The 14,629-nt window shown below is 34.2% G+C and overlaps 1 protein-coding gene across 3 annotated transcripts in view; it reads left to right on the forward strand.

Annotated features, from left to right (window-relative positions):
* The window catches only part of Slmap (Sarcolemma associated protein), a 545,241-nt gene that overhangs the window by 432,357 nt on the left and 98,255 nt on the right, over nt 1-14,629 (forward strand). For all 3 annotated transcript variants that reach the window (XM_090409867.1, XM_090409869.1, XM_090409868.1), the window contains one exon: nt 9,154-9,270. In XM_090409867.1, coding sequence (XP_090265993.1) covers nt 9,154-9,270 — 117 coding nt within the window. The remainder of the gene's footprint in view (nt 1-9,153; nt 9,271-14,629) is intronic.

The raw sequence follows: 14,629 nt of genomic DNA on the forward strand, positions 1-14,629 counted from the left end.
TTGCTATAGACCAGGTAACAGTCTATATACGGTGAGAAGGAAATGTTTAGGCAAATTAGTCTGGCTAATAAGAAATGGGTGATCATTATGGGTAATTTCAATTATGGTAATATAGACTGGAATGAAGAGACTACATCAGGAACCAAAGAGAATGATTCCCTTAAAATCTCAAGAATGAATTTCTTGAGATTTTAAGAGATAACTACCATAAGCAGTACATAATAGAGGCTACACATGGATTGAGGTCTTGAATTTGATTATCTCATCAGAAGATATCATTGTAAATGAAGTGTTACATCATCCTCCAGTTGGTGAAAGTGACCATGAAGTGATCACTTGGGTGGTGGCCAGCCATATCAGGACTTTTGTGAGAAAGATTTATATGGAACTATAAAGCAGGTGATTATGGCAAACTCAGGAATTATATGGAACTATAAAGCAGGTGATTATGGCAAACTCAGGAAGCAGCTTGAAGCGATATCATGGACTGAGGAATTGCATGGGGAAAAAATCAGTGCTACTTGGTCTCTACTCATGAATTACCTGGCAGAGGCAATGACCGAGTGTATTCCAAAGGTCAGGAGATTAAATAAGGTAAGTAGATGGCTGAAGAGGCAAAGTGTGCAATCTGGAAGAAAAACACATTGTAGAGTCAGCACAAGATGAGTGGAGATTACAGTTAAATGAGGAGTACGAAGAGCAAACAAGGAAGGTGACTCACTTAGTAAAGGTAGCAAAAGTGTATGAGCAGCAGTTAGCGAATGATGCTAAAAGAAATTCTAGGGAGATTTTTGATATGTGGCCAGTAGAAGGGAAAATGATTATGGAAGGATGATGTAGATAATTGGAGAATGATAAACAGCAATAGTGGAGATGTTTATTGAGCAGTTCATGAAAGTATTCCATCCTTGTGATTGTAACATAATGCAGAAATTGAGAGCAGTGGGAATGGGGAGGAACCACTGATGGTGAGTGAGCAGGAGGTATATATGGAATTGAGTAAACTTGATGTCAGCAAGGCCATAGGACTTGATGGTATATCACTGTATGTCTTGAGGGAATGTTCCAGCGAGTTAAGAACTTTAATGTAAATTTTTAACATAAGTCTTTAATTAGCCCAGATCCCAATGAAATACAAACATGGCAAAAGTGTTCTGCTTCATACAAGAGGTGATAAGACTAAAGCTTCGAATTATGGGCCAATCTGCTTGTCTTGAGTTTTGGTCAAGGTGTTGGAGAAGCTAGTGAGGACAAGGGTTCAGAAATGGGCAGACAGCATGAGTTTGCTCAAAGAAGATCATGTTTTAGCAATTTGCTTACTTATTATAACAAGGTGATGAATACGTTGGACAAGAAGGATGCATATACAGTAGTATATTTAGATTTTGCAAAGGCTTTTGGTAAATTATCACATGACAAACTGGTTAATTTGGAACAGGTGGGGTTGGGTAGTAGATTAGTGCATTGAATTGGAGATTGGCTGTAAGATAGGTATCAGCAGGTTGTGTACAGGGGAGTGATATCCCAGAAGAGGAAAGTCACTAGTGGCATGCCCTAGGGATTTATTTTGAGGCTATTGTTGTTTAATTTGTATGTAAATAACATTAGAAAGGACTTAAATTGATGTTGGGGAGTGTTATAAGAAGTAGAGCAGATGTTGTAGCTTTTCAAGAGGACCTAAATAGACTGTCTGAATGGACAAGTCTATGGGGATGTCAGTTTAATGTTGCAAAGTGTAATGTTTTAAAATTTTGGAATCAAAGATGGGATGCAGCATATAGAATTTGTGAGATATTTTAGAGGAGGTGGAGATGAAAAATTTGAGGTTCATGGTGGATAGGGACTTGAAGTTTCATGGACATTTTGCTAAAATTGTGAGGACACAGCGGATTATAGAAATGATGCAGAGAAGTAAGGATGTTTTGATTCCATTGTACAAGACTTTGATCAGGCTGCATATGAATTTCCCTGCACAGATTTGGTCACCAAGTTGCAAGATGGTTCAGAGATGATTGGCTAAATTGGTTTCTGGTCTCTAGAATGTGGAAGATGAAGACAGATTAAGATATTGCAAATACAGAGCCTAGTGGATAGAAGAAATAGGGGAGACATGATAGAGACATATAAATTGGTAATTAATTATAATTACCAGATTAGCATGGATAAGATTTTTCATAGGATATCTGGATACCGGAGGAGAACGAAAGGCCATCCCTGGAAGCTGTATAAGGTGGGTGTGAGCAAGGGGGTGAGGAGTAGATTTTTTTGCATGGAGAGTGGTAGGTAATTGGAATGTATTGCCTGAGAGTGTGGGGAGTTCAGAGACAGTGAATGCATTTATGTCAAGGTACGATGAGCTGTGCATGTGAGGGTGGGGTCTCCCAATGATGAGTCTCTTGGAAGTCTGTTAATAATAATAATAATCCTTTGCGAGGGATATTTTTCTCTGGGAAGATATAGCTTATAGAAATCCAGTAAAGAGACATGATTAAATTTTTCTTTAAGTTGAATGTCAGATTGTAGCTCTATGCATTCCATTTGAAAATTGGCAGTAATATGTTTATGTCGACTGAAAATGGAGTCGCAAATATATCAAAAGATTGATGATTTTTCCGGAAATCTTGAAACCTCTTCTCAAATTCCTGTATCAAATCGAAAAGCAAGGCTGCATATTTTTCATTGTTCACAGGACCGTGTTTAGCCAACGTGTCGAAATGCATAAAATTGTTTGCCTTAATTTGAGATTGCCATAGTTTCAGTTTCATTTCGAATGCTCTTATAGTTTGAAACATTGTATTGATCAGTTGGTTTTCACCTTGAAGACACATGTTTAACTCATTTAAATGGTCAAGTCTACTAAAAATGCCAAATCTGTGAGCCAGTTTTCATCGTCAAGTTCTGGCACAAATTTTGTTTTTGATTCCATAAACGACTTGATTTCATTTCGCAAATCATAAAATCTTTTCAACATTTTACCTCGACTTAACCATCTTACTTCCGAAAAGTAAATGATGTCCCCATAGTCAGTATCCATAAATTTAAGGAATTCCTGGAATTGGCGATGATTCAATCCCTTGGCCCTTATGAAATTTACAGCCTTGATGACAATCTGCATGATGTTATCCATCTTTAAAGCTTTTGTACATAAATTTTCTTGGTGTGCTATGCAGTGATATTTCATTATACTTAAATTTTGGGAGGCAATTGCATCGTCTTCTATTAATTTTACAAGTCCATCTCTTTTACCTATCATCGCCGGGACACCATCAGCAGCTATACCAGATATGTTCACAATGGACAAAGAAAATCGTTTTAACGTATTTTTCACTGCTTCGTATAAATCTCTTGATTTAGTTGTGTCTTTTAATGGCACTAAAGAAGCCATTTATTCAGTGATATTATATTCGTCATCAATACCTCTAATAAAAATTGCCAATTGTGCTGTATTAGTGGCATCAGTACTTTCGTCTTTCGCAAAAGCATAAAATTTAAAATTAGCAGCTCTGCTCTCCAAACCTTTTTCGACAGATTTTCCTATTTCATCAATTCGCCTGGCTATAGTCTGGTGAGACGAACTGATTTTAGAAAAATCCCCTTTTTTATCAGGGCAAATTATATCTGCCACGCTTTCCATACATTGCTTAATAAACTCTCCATCAGCATACGGTTTTGATTTTTTTTTGCTATCAAGTTTGCAACCACATAACTAGCTTTTACAATAAAATTCGCTTCAGTTGTTATTTTATTAAAAAAACTGTTGAGATGATAGACTTTTTTTCAGTTCCGCTATTTTGTTTTTACGACACATTCCTTGATACATACTAAATTTCGCAGTATGTTTTTGCATATAATGCCTTTTCAAATTGTAGTCTTTGAAAACTGGCACAAATTCCCTACAAATTAAGCAGATTGCCTTAGTATTTGCCTCGACAAAAAATTGGTCGTCTGTCCACTTTTCGTTGAACAATCTTACTTCTATAATTTTTTTTTTTTTTTTTTGGTTCGGTTTTCTTTTGAGGCACTGTGGAAGCCATGCTGGAATTTAAAAAAAAAAAAAATAGATTGAAAATTAGAATGCTAGGTTTAATAATCGCCAAATTTTTACTACTAAAAAAATTACTCGCCAAATTGCCACAAACACACGTAACGTCTGCACCTTTCTTCAGTGTGAACTTGACTGTTTACAATTGCACATTGAAAGCCGTACCAGCATACCCATGGCACACATAGAGAGACATCTGTTGCGTGGTAAAAGTTGGAAGCAAGAGCGCTAGCGCCATTTATTATGTCGAGAAGTAACTACTTGCATGGGAGGCAATTTTGAATAAATACAATTATTTGAGAATGATTTTATGAATCTCTCATTGCTAAAGAACATGTTAAATTCAAAAGTTAATTGCTTATAAATTAATAGCATGTTAAAATTGTATTTGTATTGTTATTAATGGTATTTTTTAGTCACAATCTCATAAAGTTTGTAAGTTTACGATTTTTTGTTGGGCCGCGGGTTGGACAAGCCGGGTCTAGATAATTATAAGCTTCCTTTATCAGATGTATCTTTCCATTCATGCTAAAAATTGCACTCCAGAATTAACACTAATCTTGTTTCACTTAATGAGCTGCCACACTCCTCTGGCATCTACCAAACAGCATGGAAGCAAGCAATTTGTACCCAGCCTCTTCCTACAAAGGAAGATAAAAGTCAACCATTATACTATTATTCCATTACCATCATCTGAATACTTGAAATGTAATGAAGAAGGCCATTAGCAGCCGGTTTCTTTACTACTTAGAGATCCACCAATTAATTAGTGATTATGGGTTAGATCAGGGGTGTCAATAACGTTGATCGCGATCTACAGATAGATTGCATGATGCTTTGGGGTTGATTTCAAATTTATTTTGTCTGAATTTTCAAAATAATATATAGATGAGTCCGAATACAATAAAGCAAATAAATAATATTAACCTATTTATCAAATAATAATCTATATTATGGTTCTATTTAAAATTTACTTTAATTAAAAAATTAAAATAAATATTTTTTGTACAATAATTCCAGTTTATAATTCAATTATATCAAATTGAATTTTATTTAAAATATTTTAATAGAAAAATTACAAATATTAGTTAAAAATATTTAAATTTCCCACTATGAGACTTTTGTTGTGGAGTGTAGTACTTGGAAATGTATGCGCCCTCATAGACATGCCCACTTTAGGTTTTTGTTCGCTTTGATGCACTGTACAAACTTGGTTGTTTGTTTTGTGCTAGTGCTCTGCTACAAGTTTAAAATTTGAAGTTTAAAGACTACTACGAAAAAAACAAAGACATATCACTATCATCAAGAGTGGGAACATGATTATTTCTTTTTTTTTATCAAAGACAAATGCTGTTGTTTGATTTGCAATGGAATGTTTCTCTGCTGAAAAAAGGGAGCTTGGAACGACACTTTAAATCATTGCACAGCAATTATGAAACAGCATATCCACATAACAGTGATTTACGAAAAGTCAAAATTCAAGAATTGAAGAAAAGTTTGTCATCACAGCAGTTATGTTTCATTAAAATAATATCGAACTCAGCAACAGCTGCATCGTTAAGAGCGAGCCATATTCTTGCCAAACATAAGAAACCCTTTAGTGATGCTGCAATTTTAAAAAAAGCATTTCTTGAAGCAGCTGAATCATTGTTTTGTAATTTTGAAAATAAATCCGAAATAGTTGCTGCTATCAATGAAATACAGTTTCAAAATGAATAGAAGAAATAAATTTGGATCTAAAAGAGCAACTAATGCAGGATATTAAGGATTGTCAGGCCTTTTCACTTCAGTTGGACGAATCTACTGATGCAGTTGATATCGCCCAAACTCGTTGCAGTGTAGAATAAGTAATGCTGGTTCATCAGGAAGTTCAAAATGAAGTGTTTATTTTAATCAGTGTGGTTAAAAAACTGCAATATTCTTTTAAGCATTATAACTAATTAATATTACGATAATTATAATAATATATTGTAATAATAATAAATAATAATATGATAATTTTTTCTTTGTCTAAACATAAATTAGAAATCTTATACTCCAATTCTGAAAAAAGGTAGATCGCAGGTATATCTGTATGAACAATGTCGATCTTATGCAAACATTAGTTGACACCCCTTGGTTAGATTCTGCCATTCTCACTCCACATTTCTGAGAAGTCCATGTAATTGTGTTTAATATTTTCAACACATTTGGCAATTTTGCATAGAGGACTTCTTACTAAGAAGCCCTCTTAAGGAGGAGGAGTTAGACCATACATTATATGGTCTAACTCCTCCATCAGATTTCTCTGTCAGTGCTGCTGAGGTTTCTCAGGGCTCCGTGTTTTCTCACGCTCTTCCTGTGCATTAATAACCACTCGCTATCATCAAATGCTATCCATAGTTTGACTGATGGATTCAGTCTTCAAGATCTTCCATAACCAGTGTCTTAAACACTGAACTCTTTTCCATTCCCAAATGGGGAAAGGTACTTTATTCAAAAAAAAATTATCGTCTTTCATTTAAAACACAGCCTCTTCACCTGCCCAACACTTAATAAATCCTATATCTGATCCTTAGATAATAATGAAATGAGAGGTTAGGTCCCTCTCCCATATATTAACTCAATTTCTACCAAGTTATCAAAAATTTTCAAGAAACAAAGTCTGAACCTCATTTACATTTCTTGCTTCATCCAGTAAAACCTAAACAGCTGCTTAAAGTACCCAGGTATGTATTGACTTTAGTTTCATTGCAATGTCCTTGTTTTGGACAAACAAAAAAATTGATAGAATTTCATAAAAGAACATGTGTTAGAGATATCACTTCTGGTAGATCTAGGATCTCAGCATTATGCATTCATGTTCTAAACTTCGCTAATCCTATATACAGGTAATGGACAAAAAAAAAATGGAAATAATACTTTGCCATTGGTAGTGGCAATGAAGTTGATATGCAGATGTACTTCCGTCTTTCCTAGGGACTTATGTATAAAAGCAAACGGAGGTCTGCTGCCATTTATTGCATGTTAGAATGGAATCCATAGAAGACCTCGGTGACTTTGAAAGTGGTGTGATTGTTGGAACCAGACTGGCAAGTGCATCTGTGACCAGAACAGCTGAAATTGCACATGTTAGTCGAAGAATAGGCTCTAATATTATGTCAGCATGGCAGTCAACAAGACAAACATCGACGAAATGCAATAGTAGATGAAAGTGCTTACTGGAAGAGAGCAAAGATCGAGCATTAGTGTGCTCTACAGACAAAAAATTAGTAGGCTACTGTTGAGCCATTCTGTGAAAAATTCAACACCGAATGTTAGAAAATCATTTCAGCAAAAACTCTGCACTTGGAACTACACAGAGTTGGATATCATGATATCATGATCGGGTTGCCTTACACAAGCCTTTGATCACTCTCATCAACACACTGCATCCATTGGTGCAAAGATCACAGGCAGTGGACTACACAACAGTGGGGGGGGGGGGCAACTGCTTGTTTTCAACTCTGAAAGGTTTTGGTGGTTCTGCAATCGTCTGGGAAACATTCTCATGGCATGATTTGGGCCCACTTGTTGTATTCGAAGGAAAAGTGGATGCTGCACATTATCTTTCAATCATAAGTGATCATCTTTATCCCATCTTGACACACTTTTCTCCAATACAGCCACCACATTTAAACAGGATAATGCTCCCATTCATCGAACAAATGTGGTCACCCAGCAGTTTGCAAAACATGACAGTAAAGTGTCCTCTCTGCCATGGCCATCCCAATTGCTAGACAAATCCTATGATCTTTCAGGCAACATTTCCCACCTCCAAAGAACAAAGGTGAAATGATCCGGTTTCTGTTGGACAAATGGAGTAAAATTTCTCCTGTTGAATTCCAAGGACTGACAGTCTCTCTTTCTTGAAGAATGCAGACTGTACTTAGACTCCCATGGCAGACCAATACCATATTCATCGAAACATGTCACTGTTTCCATTTTTTTGTCCATTATCTGTAGATACTATGATGAACTTGAGAGAAAAATATTAGATTGTGCAGAAATTATTCTCAACTATGTTCACCTTAATGTAAATCTCAACTGCAACATATCAGATTGTTACTCCAGTGCTATTCAACTATGGCAAATTGACAACCACTACCACCACTACTACACTCACATGATTAGCAGCATACTTTGTACTGTCCGGAATTACTTCAAATGAAAGCAGCCCATTTTTAATATAGTGACATTTATATTCTTATACTGGTTAGTGTATTTCTCTATTTTGTTTTGTTTTTGTTTATTCAATAATAGAGTCCTCTAGCAGGACAAAACTAGTCGTGCTTAGATAATCAGTAGATTATTTATATTCTTTTTTTTTGTTCTCCCTCTGCTTTTTTTAGTCATAATAAATATTTTCAAATGTCTGAACTTTTTCAAGCCACTTTAGGTGTCCAGTAGAGCAAGTTGTTGATCTCACACTGGATGATGAATTTCATTTCCCATTCCATGTCCAGAGTGGGTTTGGTTTCAAACTTTGAATCTGCTGGTTCAAGAGAAGGGATGCTATCCATGGGATGCATAGATGTTTGTGAATGTTTTCCTATCCAGCAAAACATTCATGCCATGATGGGATTCTATCCCATAGCTTGTTGTCGGAGAGCATTTGGCATAACCTTTCATGTATTTTTATTTTTTTTTATTTATTTATTTATTTTTTTACTGTGTTTAAAAAAATGTACTGGAATTCATGAATATTCTCCATCATGGTTAATTATTTTCAGTTTAAAAGTGCATGCTGTGACTAGCTAAAGTGAAGAAAAGAAGAAATGGTCTTACTTGCACAAAAATTAGGAAAAGCAAAAACAATAATAAAAAAGGGGTAGGAGCAATGTTTCTAATGAAGAAGTAAAAATCTAAACTGGTTTAAACAATTTAATGAACATTTAAGAAAGTAATTTATTCTTCAGAGAGGTTCCTTTTCCTTGTAAAATGTTTTATTCCTAGAAACATGTGCTAAGTATTTCTTGGCAACAGCTTGTTACTTCTTTTGTTATAAATTTGTCTCGCATTTATTCAGAGTAAAATTGTTTTGTTTCTGTGTTAATTCATAGACATTTGCGTATTTTTCATTTCCATGACAGACCAGTTGAATAAGTGTGAAGATACTGTGCTGGAATCTAAACAACATAATGTTTCTTTAGAAGAACAGTTAAGATCTGTGGGACAGAAAAATCAAGAAGAAACTGATAATTTGAAACGTAAGAGAAAATGAAATTCTAAAAGTTTAAAATTGATAATTAATAATCCTACCAACTTAACATCACATACAAAAAAATAAATATACTGTAGGCTTAGATTTCTTAATATCAGTTAAAATCTATGTAATCTAAGATCACTTTTGGATGCTTAGATTTCAGAGGCATTGTAAAATTATTTCAAAATTTTTGAAGGTTTTTTCCCTAGAAGACTGAAGATTCAAGATAATCTTGAAAAATAATTCACAGCAGAACACTCGGAAAAAGAAAAAAAAAAGTGTTAAGTGACACTGGTTTGTGCCATCACCCTCAGTTAATTGTGTTGGCAAGAATATTACATATATCATAACTAGACATACAACAATAATAATACCCCTCCTTTTTTTTAAATTACAGGAAAAATTAAATTAATATTCATAAAAAAAATGCAAAACAATTGAAACTTTTAAGACTTATTACATGAAAAGAATTTTCGAACAGGTAATTCAAACAGCTACATGGAACACGCTGATTGCTCTGGTGGTGTTTCTGGAAAAATTATAATATATATATATATATATATTATAATTATAGATATATATATATATATATATATATATATATATATATATAAATGCTGTTGAAAATATTGATAAAGTATGTCACCAAATGACATCAACTAACTTGCAAGCTGTGTGAATCATTTTTTGAATTTGAATCATTGTTTTGGGTCTTTCAAACTTTAAAGCAACAACTTCTGGATTTGACCCTAACCTTGATTGCAGTACAATCTGGCAGAATGTTGACAAAGCTATCAGATAAAGAACCAAAATCCAGTTCAAACTATCTTGTTCAAATATTTCTTGTAGTTTTCTTTTAAATATACTTCTATGCATAATTATGAATATATCATGCAGTTTTGAAACATTTGAATATTTATTAATTTTCAATTGCTTCATACATTTATTATCCTTTATAGTTACATTAGCAGTAAAAAAATGCAAAAACAAATACACTTTAAAAAAATTTAGTAAAGATTTTGAAAGTCCTTGGATGAGGTTAAATTTCTTTTCCATTGCTTATTATATTCAATCAACGCGTTTTCACTTGGCCCAGCATTTTCACAGGCCAAGTTAACCGTGCAAAGCAAGAGATTCCTGGATTTATATTATTATAAATGTCACCCAATGAAAGGTAGTAAATTATAGCAGATTGATTTTTAGTGTAGGAGGGCTAAGTGTTAGATACTTTGGGAATCCTGCTCTAGAGACCAAGGATGAAACTTTTAAGCTACTTCAGGCCTCCATTAATTTAGGTGTTAGTCTCACTCTGAATAACATACATCTACTCCTATATATATATGGAATAAGAATAACAGTCTTTGTAAAATAAGAGAGAAAAAAAAACCAAGACACTAAACTAGCATTATACAAAACATTCTTCAAACCAGTTTTAAACTGGGGATCTGAGAGTGAGTTTGAAATGAAACAGTTATTCAGAGACTAGAGACCACAGATATGGGACCCCTGAGAAAAATTTGATTGGGGGGGTGAAATGGAACAAATAGCAATATTATTAAAAATGAAGATATTAGAAGGAAAATGAAATCATCAATGTATTAGCTTAGGTAATCTAAAGTGATTTAGTCACTTAAACAGATTCAAGAGCAAAACAAGTGTTTGCCAGAAGGACATGAAAATGCCCTAAGGAGCAGCCAGATCTTGGTGAATTGATTCAGCTAATTGTGCCTTAGAAGACTGACATAAGATCTGATTTTCTTCCACAGCTTAATGTGGAAGAAAATCAGATTGTTGTTGTTGCCATCTTGTCAATTAGAAAAATGACTTTCAAAATCTTCATAACATTAACAGCATCCATCACTGCATCAAATTTCCATTCATACTTGAAAATGCTCACTGGATATTTTCTGGGCTGTTTTTTTTATGCCATCTTAGATGGATCTTTAAGTTTTCCATTTATAGAAAGCATACTTTTACCAGGACTTATGCCCATTATCCATCTAGCTAGAAGTACTTGATTTATAAGTATTTTAATAATGCCAATTTGGCATTACTAAAATACAAATCAAACCCATGTTATCTGCTCTCATGAGGATATGTAAACGTTTGAATTTGTTCACATATGAAATGATTTCTGACATTTCATATAGTTATCTGCCTAAACAGCCTTGTATATAAATCATAATAGGATACTTTTTGTATACTTTAAAAATATTTCTGAAAAAGTCACCATATTCTAAGATACTTCTGTTTTCTTTCTACTTCTCTTCAATTCACAAGCTTTCTTTTTTCCTTTTTATAAAAGACCAAGTACACCTTGGTTGGTTCTCTTCCTGGTGTATTTCTTTGCCTAATGTGGCTGCAATTACTATGGTCAGACTAGTATTTCAGCTGAGATTAATGGGAAGAACAGAAATTGCATCCATTTCTGCCAACTTAGTATATATATAGCTGTGATACAGATCACTGTATTAAATAGCAGAACAAAACACTTCTTTATTGCGGTTCTTTAAAATTTCTAAAATTATTCAAAGAAACCTGTAAAGATTTCTATATCAGCCAGATCTCAGTAAATCTAATTCTATGACAATCTCCCAACTATAAAGTAACACGAATGCCACAGTGAACAATTTTTTTATTATGTAAATATTTCGTCTTATGTGTCATAAGACATCATCAGTACAATTTTTGAGCAACAATAGGAATTGAATTAAAAAACAATAGTCTGCATGCTGAGATTGGAATTCCTCTGCATATACAGTCACATGTTCATAGATTAAAACTAATTAAATTAAAATATAACAGCTAAATTTATTTAATACAGTTGAGAATAATAATTCCCAAACTTTTGGAATAGTGAGACAGTCGTTTCAATTAAGATTAAGTCTATGAAGTAAGACTTCAGCACTTGCTGTATATAAATGTTCAATGCTAGACATTAGCTAGCGAAACTGGTTGGCAATTTGTATTTTATTCATTAAATCGTATGGTCTCTTATTAATAAAGTTCTCAGTTATAAATGTTCATGTTTATATACAGACCTTAGTGTTATTTCATTGGATCCTGTCGTTAGCGTTTTCAATTCCATGATGTTTGATGAGACAGATGTGTTCTTGATGTTCAGAGATACATTTATTTATACACCTTTCTGTTTGTTCATAGTAAGACAATTTACGTGAGCATGGTACTTCATATATGCTAGGTATCATCACTGGGGAAAGTAGCAAGTTGTGAATTTGGTTGTTGGGTTTATAGGTAGCAATGAGTTGATATTTTTTTCATAATTTTTGCCACTCATTCAGAGATGACTTTAATATATGGTATAGGAGTCCTATAGGCTTCTTCTTGTCTGGATTGATTTATAGGAGAATAGTTGATTATTTTTTGGGTTATTGTTGGGTTATGTCCATTTAGTAAGGCTGTTTCTTTGTGAAAAACATTGAAGAAAAGAGTTTTGGAAATAGCTGTTCAATATCTGTAATATAGCTCTAGCTGCATCCAACTTTCCATCACAATGGAGAGAAGGCTTAATAATAATACCAATACCTTAAAAAGGCAATCTAAACAACCCAAAAAATTACAGAGGAATTGCACTACTTCTTACCACACTGAAATCTATAATCAGATGCTTCTAAAGTGAACCATATGTAATGCCTCTTTTATCAGAAATCAATCAGGCTTCTTGAAAAAACAGAAGCACTGTTGAACAGATCTACTGCCTTAGAATGGATACAGAGTAACTCTCAAAGATTAGGCAGGACATGCCCACATAAACAGTCTCCACTTTGCAGATGATGCTGTGCTGATTGACTGTAATATTCAACTGCTCAGAACCACTTAGATAATTTATGTAAAAATGTAGCAATTATTGGGTATGGTCAACAGCAATAAAATTTAAGTCCTAAAGACCAAAACAAAAGGCAATATTAGACTAAATGACCATATTCTTGAAAAAGTAAATGATTTTCAGTACCTTGGTTCCTACATCAATACTCTGACACAGTGAAAAGAAAGAAAGCGCTAAGTTCTTCAGTTCCATAAAAGTAACTAATATCTGAAATTCCAATTTCATTGCCAAAAATTCTAAAATTCATCTGTACAAAACCACCAGTCAAGTATTTACATATGTTGCTCAGACACGGAACATCACTACTCAACAAGCAGTTCATAACATCTATAGCATTGGGAAATATGCCTTTGAACAATACTAGAATACACATGACAAGATCACATTCCTAATACTGTATTCTTGAAGAAAGTCAGCTGAGGTTAGAACACACATCCACATTCCTACATTCAGTAGTATTGCTCTTTATTTCAGACCTTCCTAAGCAAGCCACAAAATTCTGTTATGCTGATGACATTGCTCTTGCCACTAGACAGTTCATTTAAAAATATGGAAGAAACTCTAGGGGATTACTTAAAGAAAGAGACTATGCCCAAATGCAGATAAAACCCAAAATGTCCTGCTTCAATTTGAACAATAGGCTTGCCAATACAGAACTTCAGATCACCTTAAATGGTACTACATTATGATATAAAGTTTCCTAAGTATTTAGGTGTCACACCTGGATAATACAGTACCTGAAATCAAGACTCATAATAACATCATTGTTATTACTTTCACTGGTGCTCTCCTCCAAGAGTAATAATCCTCTTCTCCCTGTGCACAAGACAATCTAGACTTGAGAAGAATCAGTTGATTAAAATCTAGAGTACTACCTGTATGTGAAGCAGAAAGCTTTTTAGATATCATCTCCAGAGAAGAATGGACAAAACATCACTGATCCTGAATAGGATTCGTACAAACCATGGATTATGTGCAGACTTTATTTTGCCACCAGGGGACATTTAGCACCATACACGGTTTGGGATTAATTAAAGTAGTGGCTAGAAGACACAATTCGCGTTCTGAGAACTGCATTCAGTGAATGACATTTTCTACAGCAAAACGCAACAGATCTGCATTGATTTACCTCACATGCTATGTTATTCTGTCTTTCAAGGTTACTAAATCAGGTGTGGTGTATGAAGGAACATGTCCTTCATACACCACACATTTCAGATAGCCCTTCAACCAAAAGTCATAGGGTTTAAGATCAGGCGAACAAGGTTGACATGCTGTGGGAAATGCATGACTAATCACTCTGTGCTTTCATAACATTTGCTGTACTGCCAAATCCAATGTAAGGTGGTAGTGGTGGTCTATCCTGCATGAATATGGTAGAGTCAAGGCATCTTCGCTGCTGCAGTTACAGAACATCAAAGTTGTGCAGCATCTCTCGATACCTAATGGCAGAGATGGTACCAGTTATTAGTTCTTTGAAAAAGTATGGACCAGTAATAAACGATGCAGTGAAACC

The sequence above is a fragment of the Typopeltis vanoorti genome, chromosome 20, assembly GCF_054136105.1.
Source record: "Typopeltis vanoorti isolate ZY-2024b chromosome 20, IOZ_Tvanoo_1.0, whole genome shotgun sequence".
Lineage (NCBI taxonomy): Eukaryota > Metazoa > Arthropoda > Arachnida > Uropygi > Thelyphonidae > Typopeltis > Typopeltis vanoorti.